Raw genomic sequence first — 18361 nt, 5'->3', positions numbered from 1 at the left:
CCTGTTCTGTTTCCAGCCGCCTCATGAACACAAACAGCAAGAGGCATTTTTAAAAAAAATTTTAAGGAAAATTGCTGAGTAATGAAGATCTCCCTGGACAGCATCACTGTGCCCCAGGAACTGAGTCTTCTGGGGTTTTTTGGAAAAGACAGCCTTTCCAGAAGGTTCTGGGGGAAACCGTGTCTAAGTCTCTCCATGGTGACAGGGAGGGTGGCGAGGGAGGGAGGAGGGAGGCCACCTCACCATTCATCCACACGCACTTGGGCATTTGGGGACAGCCCCAAGCCCTGCTTGCCAGGGACACTCAACATGCTAGAGGGACACAGGGTGGAAGGCCCTAGGGGTGCTTACAGGGACAGTTTTCAAAGGATCAGAGAAGGGAATGAGGGAGGGGAAGACGCAGAAGGAAGCGCCGAGTATTTTTAGGAGCTGAATGCAGCCCTAAAATATTTCCACGGCCACTCCCGAGGGTGAGCAGGGTGACTATTTCGGTGCCTGGTTCCAGTGGAGGCGGGGCGGGCAAGGGTGAGTCACTGCTGGGTGGCTGGACCCAGACTGGCAGGGGGCTCTTAGGGCAGCACCAGGAGCCTGCAAGGGGACCGCTCACCAGCTGGGGCTAGGCATCCAGGGCTGGCCTCTGGGGCATGGAGGACAGTGGCCCAGCCACTGACCACAGGGGAGGCCAAGCCTGTGGCACCGTCGCCCGGAGCCTCTCAGACAATGAGCGAGTGGCTCAGGCTGAGCTCAAGAGTGATAGAGATGGAGAGATTCCCGGGAGAGTTTTCGGCCCCTCTACAGCTGATCAACGAAGAATGAAGCAGTGCTCTTAGGGGTGCGCAAGTATGTGTGAAGCACTTGCTGTATACCCAGCCTCCCCCACCCCAAGTAATCCTCCCAACAACTCCTGTGAAGTGGAGGCTGCTACTGCCCCCTCTGACCAGCAAGAAAACTGAGGCACAATGGGGTAAAACTTGCCAGGCACTTTGTGTGTCTCGAACCTTGTCCCTCAACAGGGGAATAAACTTTCAAACCAGTGACGACCTCACCTGCCCCCACCACACATGACTCCTGTCTCCTGATTCTACACCTGACGCAACTGAACTCAGAGAAGGTAAATGGATCCTCCAAGTTCAAGGAGCCAACAGAGGAAGGAGCTCTGAGGAGACCTCTGAAGCTGTGTGACCCTGGGCAGGTGGCTCACCCACTCTGTGCCTGAGTGGAGGAGTTGCCAGGCACACATGAGGCTGTTGTTCGGATCATGTTGGGTCTGATGACTCCTGACCTCATCTCTGCCCGACCTGAGCAGGCCTCAGAAGCTCGGGGGCTTTTCACTTGCTGCTCCCTCCACCTGTTTCCTGCTCTCTTCCCACGGACCATGACTTCTTGACCTTGGGAGCTGGTCTGAACATGCCCCGCTAGGCGAGGCCTCCCCTTCCACTCTGGAAAGCTCCCATCCGTAGCATCCCGGGCTTCTTGCCCAGGCCCTCAAGGCACCCCTGCTTCTTCTTTCACCTTCTCTTCGACCTCTACCCTGGGCTGAGCCCCCAGCCCCACCTCCTCCTGATCTTGCAGCTTCCACCCTTGTCTTAATCTGTTCCAGAACCTTCTGTGCTTCCCATCTTGCTCAGGGCCCGCACCTGCCTCATTTCCTTTGTTCCTGTCACCACTCTGTGTAGGGCCTTGGCACTTGCACAGGCTGTTCCCTTCATCTGAAATGCTCTTCTCCTAGATGGCTGCCTCCCTTGCTTTCCTCAAGCCCTTTCCTCAAATGTCAGTCACCCTCTGGCCTGCCCTGACCCCCCTCTTTCTGCCACTCTTGCTTTCTTTTTCTCCACATTGATGCACTGGGCTTGTTTGTTGCTAGCTCACCTTGTGGAAGGTAAGAGCCTCTGGGCTGGGGCTCTTTGCCTAATTCATGCTGAGTCTCCAGCCCCTGGAATGGGGTTGTGGCCCCGGGTCCTCCGCCTCGAGGCCAGTCCTCTGCTCCGCTGAGGTGGGCGGCTTCTCCCATAGAGGTGGTCTGAGTGGACATCAAGCCATCTCCTATACCCCTCCCTGGCCAAGTGGCCCTACGTCCTCCGAGGGACCGCAGAGGACACCAGGTCATGCACTGAGCCACTGAAGATACACATGTTGCTGATACCAGGAGAGGCAGGGCCCCGGGGTCCAGATGGGTGGGTGGGGAGGACACCTGCCATCATGCCCACGTGGACACGGTGGGTACAGGGCTTCCCGGCAGAGCTGCTCCGGGAGCAGCAGGTGAGGCCCAGCAGAGGAGGAATCCGAGGACATGTTCACAGGAAGGGATGACGCAGGATGGCAAGCCAGAGGCCCTCCCACTGCCGCCAAGTGGGGCTGCTGCTCCTGCTTGCCAGCTACATCCGGGTCTCCAAAAAGGGCTCTTGGTCCCAGGTCAGGCAAGAGTGGGCCGGGGCTGTCCTGGCTGGCCCCACAGAGCTTGGGCCCCAGGCTAAGTCACACCTCTCTGCTCAGAGGGGAACTGGAGCAAACTCCGGTGGTAGGAGGTCTCTGGTTGCTGGTTCCAGGGAACCACCTACGTTTAAGCAGTCGTGCACCCCCGAGTCATGCACCAGTCAGCTGATGAGGGCTCAGACCCCAGTCCACAACCATCAGAAGAGTGGAAAGATCGAGGCCCAGTGTCTAGGAACTAGACGGGTGATTTTGGTTTCTTTTCCTCTTGAGGGGGCTGGGGCTCCTTTCTCGAAACTAACCAGGAAGAAGACTGAAAAACGGGGCTGTCCTGACAGCCCACTCAGAGGGACAGAACCTTCCAGAAGCCCACCGCACCTGGGAGCCAGGGGCCAGCGAGGCGGCTCACGTCACCGGCAGGCGAGGAGGGGACTGGGCCGCCAGCCCGGGCTGCCTGGCTGAAAGGTCAGGGCCGGCTGGCGTGTCTGGCGACACACGCGGGAAGCCGCGATTACGCACGCAGCCTCACGCAGGCTCCGGGGGCCGGAGCTGAGCCCCAGCGCAGATTGGTGGCTAGGGAGGGAGGGAGGGCGGGCGCCGCGGGGGCCCAAGGCCCTGCCTGAGAAAGGCAGGAGGACGCAGGCGATCTCCCAGCAGAGCTGAGCCGGAGGAAAACCCGAACCACCCGAAGCAGGAAGGGGCGGGGCCTCCCCAGGGCTGGCCGTTCGCCGCCGCCGGGCTGGACACCTGACCCCGGCTTTTATCAGAGCCCTCGTCAGACCAGGGCCCCAGAGGCTTTTACGGGCCGTCCAGTCCAGGGCCCTGGGGGGAGGGGCGCTGAGGACCCGGTTAGCTCCCTCTCTGCCGCCGCCGGCCCCTCCCTTCTAGCTCCTGCCCGTCCTGTCGCCCCCAGGTCCTCAACCCATACCCGCCCGCAGCCCGCATCTCTGAGAGGGGATTTCTCCAGGCCTGGGGCTTCTCAGACGCTCCCAGGTCCCACTCAAACCCCATGCCCTGTCTCCAGCCTGTGCCAGGGAGCTGCTCTGACGCTAGGCAAGCCTTCTGGCTGCAGCAGGTCCCTTGAGAGGTGCCCAGGGGCAGAACGCATTCTTGAGGCAGGCTGAGTCTTAAACGTGGGTATCTGTGAGGGGGCCCGGCTGGCGCTTAGCAGCTCCAACAATGGAGTTCTCGGGCAACACCTTTTATTCTGATCACCCCTCAGAACAGGTCTCAACACAGTGACAATTAGAATCCGCTCCCACGGGAACCAGCTGGCACCCCATCTCACCTCCCCGCATCCGGCCATCCTGCAGTGCCCCTCACTTATAATAAAAGAGGAAAATCAGCCTTTGAACAATGTCACAGAAACATTTTGCAAAAGTGCTGGCTCAACATCCCACGCAAATCATCCTGGTGTGGACAGGCGGTGCCCCAACTCGGAGAGGAGGCGGCAAGAGCCTTCCCAGCACATTCCTTGAGGCAGATGCTTGTCACAGCTTCTCGGTGAACTCTGGTGTGAACGGTGCTTACAAAGCAGGGATGGTGGGCAGGACATTGGTCACAAGGAGGGGCTGCATGGGTATTGCACTGGCTCCTGCCTGGGCCTTCTCTCCCCTGCCCCCCATCAACTCTCTCTACAAAGGGGCAGGGATTACAGGCAAACCTGGCGCAGGAAGGCCACTCCCACTGCCCAGACAAAAGCCTCATAGTTCTTAAAAGGACATCAAGGGACACGGAACCAGTGTCCTGTTGAAATACTTCCCCTTGGCGAGACAGACAGCAACCCTCGAAAGGAAACTTCCCTTACTGGGCTGTGATTTCCTGAGGATACCACACTTTAGATGTGCCCAGTGACTCAAAAGGAATTAGGAATTTGCAGTTTGTAGTTGTATGTGTTTTTATTTTTGTAACACAAACAGGGAGAGAGGAGACAAAGGGGCAGGGTCCAGCAATGTCCCCAGAACAGCTTCTGTGGCATACGGTTTGTATGTGTTTGTTTTCAAAAGGCAATCCTGAGGTCCGTGTTTCAGGGAACTCCCAAGGCTATCAATCTCAGTGCAAAGAGCTTAAAATAAAAACCTCCGGTCTGCTCACCACACGAGGATCCAACTCAAAATGCAAAACAAGCCTGCTTGGAAAGTGCCCGCCCTTAAAACAAGAGCGAGGGCTTTAAAGACACATTAAACACGGAATCTTCCAGGAATCAAGTCAGCTGCGGCTTCAGAAAAACCAAACACACCAAACATATCCAACTGCAGAACTGCTGGCTTAAAAAAAAAGGTGGGGGATACTCTACGTAAAAAGGATCACAGAATGACAGGCGGAGAGGGGGGCTCTTCCCCAACACCTGCTTCTTTTTGTTCTGAACACACTTGTGAACCAGAGAGTAGAAACACAGCCTTGGCGAGCAGTGTGGCAGCTCAGTCTCTGGAGAATGGAGGGTGGCTCACTGTTTGCCCGCCTGTCTGCCCGGCTTCTTTTCCGGCTGACCTCTGCCTGTGCCTGGGATCCCACCGCGGCCCCGGCCACCAAACACACCTGTGAGACAGAGGAGGGGGCTGCAACAGAGCTGGGTTTGGAAGCTCAGCTGAAAACGTGGGGGTGGTGCTCCAGAAAGTTCTCAGTGTCGACAATGGACAAGACCAGCTCCGAAGGGCTATGAGGGACGCCAGCTCTAAATCACACTAGGGCTTGGCGCAGGCTTCCTGGGACAGGGAGTGGGGCCAGGGTAGGGGGCAGTCATCAGAAGGACAAAGCCAGATGGTTTCCCAGAAAAGGAGAGCACGAGGCAGAATAGGGGCAGGACTGAGCCCAGGGGGCCAGCCACAGGCCCCCAGCTCTAAGGACCCAGGTTTCCCTCTTTCTCCAGCACTGTCCACATCCACAGAGAAACAACTGGGAGATTGTGTGTGTCCGGCCGAGGAGTAGGGACAGGGGAGCTCCCTGCCTTCTAACCTCGGCCAGCCAGTGATGGAACTGTGCTTCTAAGATACGTGGAGCCCAAGGTAGGAGCTGTGTGGGAGGCTGAGTAATCAGGGACAGAACACACCCCAGCCCAGGAGGTCCTAGGAGGACCAGGGTGGCATGGGGACACAGAAAGGCGCACACAGTCGCCCTTCCACCACAAACATGATGTGGGTCCCACGGGGAGGGAGGCCCATCCCTGCCTGCCTTCACCATCCCCGGGGCAAGCCCAGCTTTGCCAAGGGCAGCTCTGCCACACAGGGTGAGATTCCCACCTGCTGGCGAGGGCCCCATGGCCTCCCTTCAGAGCGGCCCAAACCATCACTCCTCCCTCCCTGCTCCTCTGGGCAGCTCACTCAACAGTGGTGGCCCCCAGCATGAAGAGCCTGGCCCTTAGATATGGAAAGGGTCCTGTTCACCCCTAGTTCTTGGCAACCTCCCCACGTGCAGTGCCCTCCTGACCCCTCCCTCTGTCTCACTCCTGGCTGTCACATGAGCCTCAGCTCAGGGCCAGCTCTTGTATCCTTCCTGGCCCTGCCTGTGAGCCCCCAGGGGGGAGCCTGGGCCTGACACATGGAAGGCCCCTCCAGATGGAAGAGACAAAGCCGGGGCCCTCCAAGAGGAGGGGGGTGAGGGGGGAGGGAGGGTCTGCAGATGGCCTCTAGGTTCAATCCCCAGCTGACTGCACAACAAACTCAAGTTTATGCCAGATTTATAGTCTCAGTGGCGCGGGGTGGGGGCGGGTAGGGTGAGGAGAGTTTAGCAAAAAGGTATGAACTTGGCCTTGTGAAAAGGAGTGACAGCAGAGAAGGGGCTCGCGCCAGGCCCTGAGCCAGGATCCCTGCCAGCAGCCTTGGTGAGGCGGGGACCACCGGACTCTCCCTGCAGAGCGGCAACGAGCCAGAGAGGTGGCACACCATGCTCAGAGCACCTGCCAGGAGACACAGGCGGCCATCGGGTGAGGGCTCAAGCCCCAAGTCTGCACGGGCACTGTGTCTGTCTGCTGGGCCAGAGCCAGGCTTCAGGAGCATGGAGGGCTGCTGCTGGGCACCAGGGCCCAGGGGTGTTGGGGAGTCAGCACTGCCAGCCGGGACTACATGAGGCTTCCCGGGCTGGGGCTGCGGGGCCCGGGGCAGGCAGCGAACAGCAGCACGGGCCGCCCCGCACCAGAGGAGGCCTGTGAGTCATAACCCCCAGCTCTGTGGAGGGGGCTCAGAGCCAGGCCTGTGGCACCATGACGGCACCACCCAGGAATGTCAACACTGGGACGGGATGGCTGCCACGTGCTGTAGTCACCCTTCAGCGGCAAGGCCTGGGCAGACTCTTTGGCCTAGACTGCTGGGCAGCGGGTGGGGTAGGGGGGAGGGAGAGGAGGGGAGAGAAGGACCTACCTCGCCCAGCGCCCCCCATGCCTCGGCCCTTCTGCTGCTTCTGCTGCTGCAGGCCACCGCGACCGCGGCCCTTGGCCACCACCTCCTCCTTGACCATGTCAATGATCTCGTCGGGGATGCGCAGGTACTTGATGGTGCTGCCGCGGATATAGCACTCTGGCATCCGCCAAAACTTGTCCCCGTCCTGTGTGAGAGGGGGTGAGTCTTGGATCGGGGGTGGGGGGAGGTCCCCGCAGAGTGGGTGCCAAGAACCAGGGCGCATCTGTCCCCTCGTGCCCCCGTTCCCACCTGGGTCATCGTCCTAGCCTGCCTGCGCCTGGCATCCCCCCTACACAGTTCTCAGTCCCGGACTTGACGTGGGCATGGGGGAGCTGTCTTCCAGGGGACTCTCTCCATACTCGTGGTCCCCTGTTACCCAGAAAGGGGCAAAGAATCCCATCAGCTAGCTTCTTCATCCTCAGCCTATCCTCCAGTGTGGGATGAGGTTTGTTACCTACAGCCCAAAGCCGAGAAAAGGCTGGGGACCTTCGCACCAGGCACTGCCACAGCCCAGCCACAGCCCAGCCACAGCCCAGCCACAGCCCAGCTCCTCCACCCTCCTGCCCCCGGCCTTTGGAACCTACCTTCTGGAACCCTCTCTATGTGTCCTGACTCATTCATTCATCCACTTATCTCCTGATGGACTCTGAGGTGGGTGTGGGACACAGGTAAGTGGGATAGAGACTGTATGTGACCAGTGAGGAGGGCGGGAGGCAGGTGGGGAGGTGAGCCCATGGCTGGCCAGGGGCAGTGACCAATGATGCCAGTTTTCAGGGGAGCTAATTAAGGCTGGAGAGATTAGGAGGCTTGCAAAGTCACAGATTCTGGAGCAATGCCAACCCTGAAGGTCCTAGGCCGTCAATCGCGTTCCCCCCAGCCCCCACCGCCATGGACCCTGTGACCAGCACAAGGCCTTCCTTCACAGCCCCTCCTGCTGCCCTTGGGCAGGAGCCCGGGGCTGCTTCGTTCAGATTAGCTCTCCAGCCCCACCCCTGGTGCCCTGAGCCAGAAGTCTTGGCAGCCCTCTCTGCTCCCCACATCCCTAGAAATCAGACCAAGACATTTCCCTGCTTAGGACCCAATCAGGGCCCCTTTGGCCCAAGGACAAAGTCCGAACTCTTCAGTGTGGCTCCCGAGGGCCTAAGATCCAGCCCCACCCTGGCTGCCCTTGCTCAGCTCTCGATGACGTGCTTTCCAGATGGAAATTTCTGGAACACATACAATGGGCGTCTTGCCCCCAGCACTTTGCACATGCTGTTCCCACTTTTCTGTGTGTGGCTAACTCTGACCCCCAACAGGTCTTGTTCCTAGCCACCCTGAAAGGGCCAGAGTCCTCAAGCATGACACTCATCAGCAGTGCCTGGCTCAGGCTGCTCTGGCACAGCAGACACACTCAATAGGACAAAGGGAAAGCTCAAAGGCCAACTCTTCCCAGGAATGTGCATAAGCCCCCAACCTACACTGGAACCCCATGAGGTCTTGAGCACTCCTTTCCCAGGAAGGGTAGGCAAGGGCCCAAGTCCTCAGGGATGCAAACTTACAGCCCAACAGAAACATAATGATTCTGTGCAAGCTCAGGGCTTGGCGCTCCCTTAGCCGAGGACGAGCTGGGCCCAGCACACTCCCTGAAGGAACCAGAGCTTACTCTGTGTTCCATGGTAAGAGCCAAGCAACCTGAGCTAACCACTCTCCAACCAACCCTGGCTCTCCAGGGCTTTCTCAGCCCTGTGTGTCTGCATCCTGCCCAGGCTGCTGCCCCGGGGACAGGCTGCTACCCCATTTACGGGGGAGGACGCTGGACAGCCCAAGTGACACTGAATCTCACACCAGCCTCTCCTTGCAACCAGCAGGTCAGAGGGTGGACTTCCCAGGAGGAGCCACATGTCCAGTCTCTGCTGGCTATGGAGGTCGGCCGACCTTGCTCTGCGAACCCATGGTTGCTTCCAGGTCCCAGAGGGGGACACAGACCTACTGGCCCTGAGCTCAGCTACGCACTGCAACAATGGCTGCTACAGTCACACTGGAGCTACCCAGACCCCTGCTGCCACAAGTGCAGCAGGCAAACCAGGAGGAAGTTTCTAGTGGAAGACCTCGCATAATATATATCATAAGATGCAGGGCACAGAGCCTCACAGGTGAGGGGAGACGGTCACACTTACCAGTCTGCCTGCTGGATGTGGGCCATCCAGGAGGATGGACCAGGGGCAAGATGGGCCGCCCAGGGCTCTGCTGTACTCTCGTATGGCAAGCCTCAGGGGCACCTGCCCATGAGCTCAAGACAGCCCCATCTTGGCTGGGCCCGAGTGCACTTTCCTCCCTTGTAATATAGGGAGCTGTCGCCAACCAGTGGTTGGAGACTGGAATCAAGGCAGGAGGCAAGCCCCGGTCAACCCCAGCACAGGTTCACAGGGGGGCACCCTGCCTTCGCCACGATCTTCGTCCTCATTGCTCTGAGGGTTTGGAAGGTCTGTGACCCTAGAGAACTGTTCCCCAGCCCTGGCCCACCAGGAGGTGTTCCTGGCCCTGCACTTCCTGGTTTCAGGCCTCCGGAGGTAAACAAGTCTCCTGGTCCACAGGGCCACAGGGCTGCCCTCGCCCCCTGGTGGCCTGGATATCCCATGGCCACACCACCTTGGCCTGGTTGGCTGGTGATGTCCACAGCCAGGACCAAAGGCAGCAGGGGCTGACAAGGAAGGTCAGGCCTGTCTTGGAGGACACCCCTACCTGTACAGTAGGGATTTGTAGCCAGAAGTGCCCCCCAGGCCTAAGTCCTTCTTGTTTAGGACTGGCAGCAGCAGTGGGGCATGGGGCAGCATCCCCATAGGTACAAAGTCAAGGGCACTAGAGGGACTTGGAACCCTGCATTCTGCCGGCCCCCCCAACCCAGTCCCTCAGGCCCTGCCCCTCCTAAGCCCCACCCATTCCATCAAGCCTCACCACGATAGGAAGACCTGGCTGAGCTATGGCCCTCCCCACTCCTCCCACAAGGGCAGGGAGCGGAGCTTCACTCCACAGAGGATGCTGAGGATCCTGAGGGTCCGGGTTGCACTTGGTGGCCACACCACCCGCGGTCCCTATGCCAGCCTGGCCCTGCGTGACCTGGTGGGTCAGAGGGCCCTCAGGCAGTGGGCACAGGGCACTTACCCTGGATGTGCAGATCACCTCTCGAAGGTTAATGTTCATCCAGTTATCACAGCTCACCAGGTGCCCGTTGTATGTCTCCCCATTTTTTAGTTCCACCAGCTGCAAGAGAAATGAACCCCAAGTCAGCCATGGGCCCCAAGGGAAGGGCAGCCCTACCCCTAAGTGCTGGGTGACTACCACCTGGGCCTCATCCAGACACGAGACCTCAGGGGACCGGGTGGCCACAGCACATGGTGCCTAGTACTGTCCCCTCCTCCTCTACTGCCCCTAGTGGCCCATCTTACCGGCGACATGTTTGGCATCCTCTGTACATTTTGCTGGGCACTGTAGTCGTCTATGATGAAACCAGATTTTTTTGTGCCAACAAAAAAGCAAAAAGCCCACAAAAAAAAAAATCCTCTATAAAACTTGAAAGAGCGAGTTTAGAGGAACAGTGGCCGCTGACTCAGAACAGCCAGGGGGACACATCTTAGTTGGTCCAGACAGGGGCCTGGGGGCAGGTGTTCTCTGACAGCACGTGTACAAGCCTTGGTGGTCCGGAAACACCTTTTCAGTCCAAGAGTTACTCATCTATTCTAATGTGTTCTGGGAAAATACAAAGGTAGCCCATCATCTGAAGCTCCGCTGAGACATGAGAATCGACTCAGGTATCTCCCCAAGAGAAATAAAGGCAAACATCTGTGCAAAAATGTGTGCACCAAGGGCGCTTGGGGGGCTCAGTTGGTTAAGCATCTGCCTTGGGCTCAAGTCATGATCCCAGGGTCCAGGAATTGAGCCCCATGTTGGGCTCCTGGCTTAGCAGGGAGTCTGCTTCTCCCTCTGCCCCTCCTCCCGCTTGTGTGCTCTTTTTCTCTCTCAAATAAACGAAAAATAAAATTAAAAAAAAGTGTGCACAAATGTTCATGGCGACCAAAAATATTCACAGACAGGAAGTAAAAACCATCCAAATGTCCATCACCAGCAGACAAGTGGAGACAAAATGTAGTATGTCCACACAGTATGGTACCACATGGCCAAGGCCATCAGGAAGGAAGCCCTGACACATGGTACAATGTGGCTGAATCTCGAAAAACATGCAGAGTTGAAGAAGCCACATACAAAAGGCCACACACTGTATGATCCCATTTACAGGCAATGTTTAGGACAAGCAAATCCACAGACAAAAAGCAGATTAGTGGTTGCCAGGGACTGGGGAAAGGGGATGGGGACTGCTACTGGGGATGGGGTTTCCTTCTGGGGGGATGGAATGTTCTGGAACTACATAGAGGTGGTGGTTTATGACGCTGTGAATGTACTAAATACCCCTGAGTTGTATATGTTAAAAGGCTGAACCGTAAAGGTGCCTGGTGGGCTCGGTGGGAAGAGCAGATGTCTCTTGATCTCAGGATCATGAATTTAAGCCCTATGTTGGGTGCAGAGATGCCTTAAATAAAAGAATAAATAAGAACTTCAGAAGAAAAAAACTGTTATCATTAATGGCAAAAGTCATTTAGGGAATAACGTGTGTTACGTGATCCCATTTGTGTTTTGTTTTGTTTTTTTTTTTAAAGATTTTATTTATTTCACAGACAAAGATCACAAGCAGGCAGAGGCAGGCAGAGAGAGAAGAGGAAGCAGGCTCCCCGCTAAGCAGAGAGCCTCGATCCCAGGATCCTAGGATCACCACCCGAGCTGAAGGCAGAGGCCCAACCCACTGAGCCACCCAGGTGCCCCCCCATTTGTGTTTTTAAAAAGTCACATTCATGTCTCTTTACTTTTTATTAAATTTTATTTATTTTTTAAAGATCTTATTTATTTATTTGACAAAGAGAGAAACAGCAAGAGAGGAAACACAAGCAGGGGCAGAGGCAGAGGGAGAAGCAGGCTTCCTGCTGAGCAGGGAGCCTGACGTGGAGTTTGATCCCAGGACCCTGGGACCATGACCTGAGCCGAAGGCAGACGCTTAATGGAGGCACCCAGGAGCCCTCTCAGGTTCCTGTTTCTACATGTATGTTAAGCCTGGATGTGCAAGGCACCTGGCTGGCTCAGTTGTTGAAGCATGCAACTCTTGATCTTGGCTCTGTGAGTTCAAGCCCCATGTTGGGCACCGAGCTTACTTTAAAAAAAAAAAAAAGGCCGGAACGAGCATATATCAAATATATGGTTAATTTGCTGGCAAGAGTAATGACGAGCTTCTAGTTTCTACGCACCTCCAGTGTTTGACATTTTTAATAAGTACGTATTATTTTTATAAGCAGAACTAAAAACAGGTCCTGACACGTGTAGGAGGGAGAAGAGGATAAGCGGCTGTTTTGTGAGCAGGCAGGACGCAGGTATGGCTGGAGGCCCTTCACCCTTGGCCCGGTGTCCCTGTCCCTGTGCTGAGGCTGGTCCCTGCTGAAACTCACTGCCCTCGACAGGCATGTACTCACCATGGGATGATTCTGAGCCGTCTTCAACAGCGACAAGGGAAGCTATAAAGCAAACAGAGGCCTGTAACTTGTCTGATCAGCACTGAGGGGCGCCGGCCCCCCGGGTGGGGCTGGGACTCCAATCTCACCGATCTGCCAGCTTATCGCTGTGCGGGGACACAGGGGCACATGGCCCTAACCCCCTGACAGAAAACACACGCTCCTAACTTGGCCCAGCCCCAGGACACACACCTGCCTCCCAGTTTCGGACATAAAGCCTGGAACACTCCCCCATGCCCAATCTCAGAGGCAGCAGTCATCTGGTCTTGGTGCTGCCCGTTCTGGGCATTTCCTTATAACTCGTGTTACCTATATCCACACCCTTGACAGGAGAGGGCCTAGCCTTCCATGCTGGTCGTTAGTGCCAGAGCACACGGGTCCTTCTCCTGCCTGCCTTTTTTGTTCGACCGATGTCCCTGAAATGCACCCACATTAACACATGCAGCTCTTTTGGAACGCCTGGGTGGCTCAGTCGGATAAGCATCTGACTCCAGCTCAGGTGGTGATCTTGGGGTACTGGGATTGAGCCCCGTGTCAGGCTCTGTGCTCAGTGGGGAGTCTGCATATCCCTTGCTCCCCTACCCCAATGCACAGGCCCTCTCGCTCTCTTATAAATAAATCTTTTTTTTTTTTTTTTAAAGATGCAGCTTTCATTTTCATCCTCATATATGGTTACTGTCACACCTACTTTACAGATGGGGATACCGAGGCTGAAGAGACTGAGGAACTCGCCTGGCACTACAGAGTCAGTAAAGAAAACCCCACTGGCTGGAAGTCAGCTCATTCCAAGCCCACGCTCCAAAGGGCAGCCCCGACTGGACCAAGAGTGATTCTGCCAGGCAGTGGAGTATCAATCCATGGTGGCTACATCTGAGCTGGGTTTTCAGAGAGAATTCTTCAGAAAAGGAGAAAAAACATTCCAGGGGGGGAAAAAATCTGTCATCACTACAAATGTGATGGCATATAAAAGATGCAATTTTTTAAAACTCACCCACATAAAGTCAGCTTTCAAGATACTAAAAAATCTTCTAATTTCATTTTGGGAACACAGACCACAATCTATACAACACCGGGCCCTGCCTCTCAGCCTCCAGGAGGATGACTCGGGCGGCAGTGCTTAGGTCCGGGATCCAAGGACAGCCCATCCAGCAAGGTCAAATGAAGGTTCTGGTCTGAGGGTCCCACAGATGAGACACTCACTGCCTCGGGGAGGATGGGAGCTTCACCACACCTTGCCCCAGCTTTGGAATTCTCAGTCAGCCTTCCCCCCAGAAGCTCGCCGCAGGGGAGTCTCAGCCTGCCCCTCACACTCCCAGTGCAGGGAGGCTGCTTCTCTAAGTGGGGGGAACTGGAGGCCAGAAACAGCCCTCAACCCCCACAGGACAGCTGCCACGTAAAGGCTCGAGGGAGATTCCCACATCCCACCGCCTTTCCTGAGAAGAGCTGCCTAGGGGAGGTCCAGTGGCTGCAGGAAGCCAGGCCCATGCCCACTTCCTGCACTGGCTTCCTGGTAAAAAGGAAGAAGGGGCACGTGGAGAAGGGGTGGCTGCTCAAAAGACCACCAGCAAGCAGGCTGGCGCCCCCGGCCTAACTAACCTGAGGCTGCAGCCCTCTCATTTGGAGTTCATCTGTGCGATGGTACCTGGGTGCCTGCGAGCAGAGAGCCATGGAAAACCAGGAGGCTCCCACTCACGCACTGGGGCCATGAGCCTCAGCCACCTTTTACTGTGTGTGGTGAAGTCTCAGGCTTTCCTGAGTAAACCTGTTTTCTTGTGTCCAAGAGAGGAATGTGGATCAGGGCGATGACACACACAAGTCGTCCTTCCAGATCACCTGAGAGGGGACAGGACAAGGCCTGGAAGGCGAGAATGAGGACGGGTTCAGCACTGAGCCGCAGAGAAGTATAGCCAAGGCCCCTCTAGACAAGGGATCAATGGCCAGAGTGGGAGGGACCTTCCCAGGGACACCACAGCAAGATCCTGAGAAAGCCCACGAAATTAAGCTGAAGCCTGTCAGCAGGGGCCCCACCGGAGTCCTCTTATGGTGTGGGCAGCTCCTGTGCCCGTGCTGGCCTCCCCCTTGTCCCAGCTACTGGCAGCACAGCCCTGGAGAACCCATGGCTTCCCTGATTGTCACTGGCAGCGCCCTATTCACAAAACAGCTGAAAGGACGTCTAAGACACAGAAGTGACCAACACCTGCTCCCAACACTCCCCCAAGAGAGTCACAAGGCCAAGCCAGCTCCAGGAAGTAGCCCCTTCTGTTTCTCACTAGCCACACCCAATCCTGCCTTCTGACCTTTGTTCCTGCAGTGCCCTCACCCTGGGCTGTCCTTCCCCAGGCCAGTGGCGGCTCACGTGTCACCTCTTAACTCGCTTGGCCAGGCCCTCATAATAACCTCATCTAGGGGTTGAGATTTCCACCTGGGCCACCCCCTGCTGCTTCCATTATAGGACACTGCCAGTCTCTAATTATCTCGTTTATTATGTCTCCCCCGCCAGACTGGAAAACTCAAGAGGGTGTGGACTCTGTCCAGTGCCGAGCTCGGGGGCCAGGCACTCGAGAGGGACTCACTAAATATTTGCTGAACAAATACACAAGAAAATGCACACAACATCCAGGGAGGCGCATGGCATGGGTGGGAAACCTGCCCCAACCCACAGATAAGAAAAGGAGAGGCTCAGGGGCGCGTAGATGGCTCAGTCAGTTGAGCATCTGCCTTCAGCCCATGATCCCAGGGCCTTGGGATGGAGCCTCAAGTGTGTGTGTGGCGGGGGGGGGGGGGGGGGGGGGGGGGGTCCTTGCTCAGCAGGGAGCCTGCTTCTCCCTCTGCCTTTGCCTGCCACTCTCCGTGCTTGTGCTGGCTATCAAATCAAATAAAAAAGGAGAGGCTCAGGTGGGGAGAGGTGGTTTTGGGAGGGACAGTCCTCCAAGGCTGCAACAGTCTGGAGCAACATCCACATCTTGCCATTTTCCAGATCGTCATCCCCAAAGTGCTGGAGACAAAGGAGAGAGGAAGGAGAAGATCTCCAAGAACTTAAAAAAACTTGGTGGGGAAGTTCTTGAAGGTGCTGACATGGGACTGGCTAGAACACCGTTCAGGAGAAGATAGGGCCATCTGGAGGTGGGAAAATCAAAAGCTTCAGGAAAGAGCAGCCTTTCCTCTGGGCTTTTTCAGAATGTCTGGGGTCTGGCTGTTAGATCTAGACCAATCTAAGACTAGACCATGTGGCTTCCTGAGGCTCCCAATTCAAGAAGATGTTAGGGAGACCCATCTCCTCTCCACACACACACCCTCAGACCCCTATTTCCGACACCATCATGACTTTGGGGAACTGGGAATGTACCATGCCTTGTCCCTTCCTGGCTATTCTTCAGGCTGACAGAGTCTGTTCTTTGCACAAGCACTGTTCTAGGCTCCAGAAATGTATCAGAGATAAAATAACAGGTCCAGTCTCCAAGGAGCTTAAGGAGGAAGGAACCTTCCAGTTCCGCCCATCCCCTCAGGCCAACTCCCCTCCAGCACAGAGGAACCCACTCCCTCTCTCATTTCCTGCGCCAGCCAGCAGTATTTAGGACGAATCTCCACTAATCTTCAGCTCTGAAAAACATGTTAGTGACCTTCAGAGTGACTCTGGAGCTGATGGGCCAGGCACTCTCCTGCACCTCTCCTACGATGCCGGGCTCTGAATTTGTGTGGTCTTGTTTCCCTTCCATACATTTTTTTTTTTCCTTACGTAAGCTCCAGGCCCAATGAGGGGCTTGAACTCACTACGTTGAGATCAAGAGTTCCAGGCTCTACCAGTCAGCCAGACGCAACTCCCTGTCTAAACGATGAAGGCAGAGGCACTCTCTGACCTAAACCTAGAACTTTCAAGATTGGAGAGCAGCATGGTCCTGGAAAGGGTTCCCGTCAGGGCCTCAATTTCTCCTTCACTAAACTGGAAGGATGCAGTTAGTCCACTCCTGGCTCAAAATGCCACCCCTTCTCCTGAAACTCCATCCAGTGTGATCCGGGGAGAAGCCAAACCCCCTCTCTAGGTCTGCTTTTTCAGCCTCAGAATGAGAGGCAGAGAAGATTGTGCTAACATTCTAAAGTGCCTTGCAAGGCTTGAAATTCTCAAACTGGCTTAATTTGAGAACTCAGATCGGCCCCTTTCCAATAATATGAAGTTAGACTGCTACGGATACACTCGGAGCCACTCCCCTGTCCGAACTCTGCGGCATTCACCGGACGCTTTGGCAGGTCCCCTCTCTCAGGCCTCAGTTCCCCATCTGCAAAGTGGAAAGACAGCAGCTAGGCTAACACATGATTACACGTTCGTCCAATTCTAAGTCTTCTAGGACTGACAGGCTGGATGCTCTGGGAAACCTCCATGCCCTCTCCGGCCTCAATACGCCCGTCTCATGCCAGGGGGCAGAACCGAGGCCCTGACTGCATGCTAGCTCCGCGTCACCCCTGCCTCAGCGCCCGCCGCGAGGGTCCCCGGCGGCCGCGTTCCCCGCCTCCCGGAGAGACCTCGCCGCCTCCCTGCCCTCACCATGTTGTCGGCGGGGAGCGGGCTCACCGACCACTTCCGCCGCCGCCGCTCACGCGTCCGCCGGTAGCCGCCCTGCCGCGCGCCACTTAGGCTGAAATGAAATGGCAGCGACACGAGCCAGTCAGAGCAGGGCCCGAGGGAAGAGCAACCAATCCACGCGGAGTAGGGAGGGATCAACTAGACACTACGGGCAGGGTTGGCTGTGTTCTCTCTGGGGATAAGAGAGAGGGCCGTAAAGTGTCGACGTGAATGCTGAAAACCGGGGGCGGAGCCAGTGGGCCTGCCCTAGAGGCCTTGTGGGTAAAGACGCATGCGCAGGTGAAAATCTCGCAGATCTCCTGGGCTCCGCGCTGTGGGCAAAGCCGGATATTGCTACAATTTGCAAAGGAAGGAATTGAGGGTCCGTGGTTATTGCGTTGTGTCTAATGCCTCCCTTAGGGCTCCTGCACTCCTGATTTTCATTATTGTAGTTGAGCCTTATCCAGGGCATGCCTTTTGGTAGGTTGAAATCCTGACTGTGCCCCTCTGAGCCTCGGTTTGCCCCTCTGTAAAATTGGTTTAATGATAGTGTCTGCCCTAGGGTGTAGTAGGATGAAATGAGTTAAGCCAGGTAAAATCATTTAGAATAGCGTCTAGCACAAACGGAGCACTTAGAACCCAGGCGTGCAATAGTTATTGAGGACCTGGTATGTGCCTGTTCCTGGAAACTGAGTAAACCAGACAAAACGGGCCCTCCTGGGATTTAGGAGCACAGTGGGGAGACAGATGGTAAGCAAACTAAATAGGCAAATGTACTGATTTCTCTGGGCTGCCATAACAAATTACCACAAACTGGGTGGCTTAAAACAATATAACTTGATTCATGAGTCTGAAATCAAGGTATCACCAGGGTTGGTTCCTTCTGAGGGTTCTGAGGGACAATGTGTTCCCTACATCTCTCCTAGCTTCTGGTGGCTGTCAGCAGTCCTCAAAGTTCTTTGGCTCCCAGAAACATAAGTCTTTGCCACTGTCTTCACATGGTTTTCTTTGTGTGTCTCCCTATCTCAAGTCTTTGTTTCACTTTGTTATAAGGACAGTATCTTATTATGTCCACCCTAAGTCCAGGATAGAATCATCTTAAGATCCTTAATTACATTTGCAAAGATTTTATTTCAAAAAAGGTCTTATTCACAGATATGGGGGTTAGAGCTTACCTATGTTATGTTAGAACATATCTTTTTAGGGGACACTACTCAACCCATTACATCAAGTAATTAACAACTGGATGACCATCAAGGGTTCCTTCTTTGGCCTTGACCTTCAAGCCCCTAAATAAGCAATAGGTGCCCTCCACCACTGGCTACCCTCCGGGTCTCAGCATTGGCTTGAGAGCCTTTCTTTCTTTCCCTTCCTCTTTCTTCCTC

General features: G+C 55.7%; 1 protein-coding gene across 2 annotated transcripts; it reads right to left on the bottom strand.

Moving 5' to 3' along the window:
- Window positions 1-4302: 4302 nt before the first annotated feature.
- Window positions 4303-17149, bottom strand: LSM4 (LSM4 homolog, U6 small nuclear RNA and mRNA degradation associated). Of its 2 annotated transcripts, none has more exons than XM_047697251.1 (5): window positions 16959-17149; window positions 12380-12421; window positions 9969-10067; window positions 6786-6969; window positions 4303-4968 (listed from the first exon to the last, which is right to left on the bottom strand). In XM_047697251.1, the coding sequence occupies exons 1-5, from the start codon at window positions 16959-16961 to the stop codon at window positions 4877-4879; spliced, it is 420 nt and encodes a 139-aa protein (XP_047553207.1). In that variant the 5' UTR covers window positions 16962-17149; the 3' UTR covers window positions 4303-4876. The 2 variants fall into 2 exon arrangements, with proteins under 2 accessions (XP_047553207.1, XP_047553217.1); XM_047697261.1 differs by lacking the exon at window positions 16959-17149 and adding an exon at window positions 12728-12746.
- Between the last annotated feature and the right edge of the window lie 1212 nt (window positions 17150-18361).

The sequence above is a fragment of the Lutra lutra genome, chromosome 1 (genome assembly GCF_902655055.1).
Source record: "Lutra lutra chromosome 1, mLutLut1.2, whole genome shotgun sequence".
Classification (NCBI taxonomy): domain Eukaryota; kingdom Metazoa; phylum Chordata; class Mammalia; order Carnivora; family Mustelidae; genus Lutra; species Lutra lutra.
This window is presented reverse-complemented; position numbering and strand designations above follow the sequence as displayed.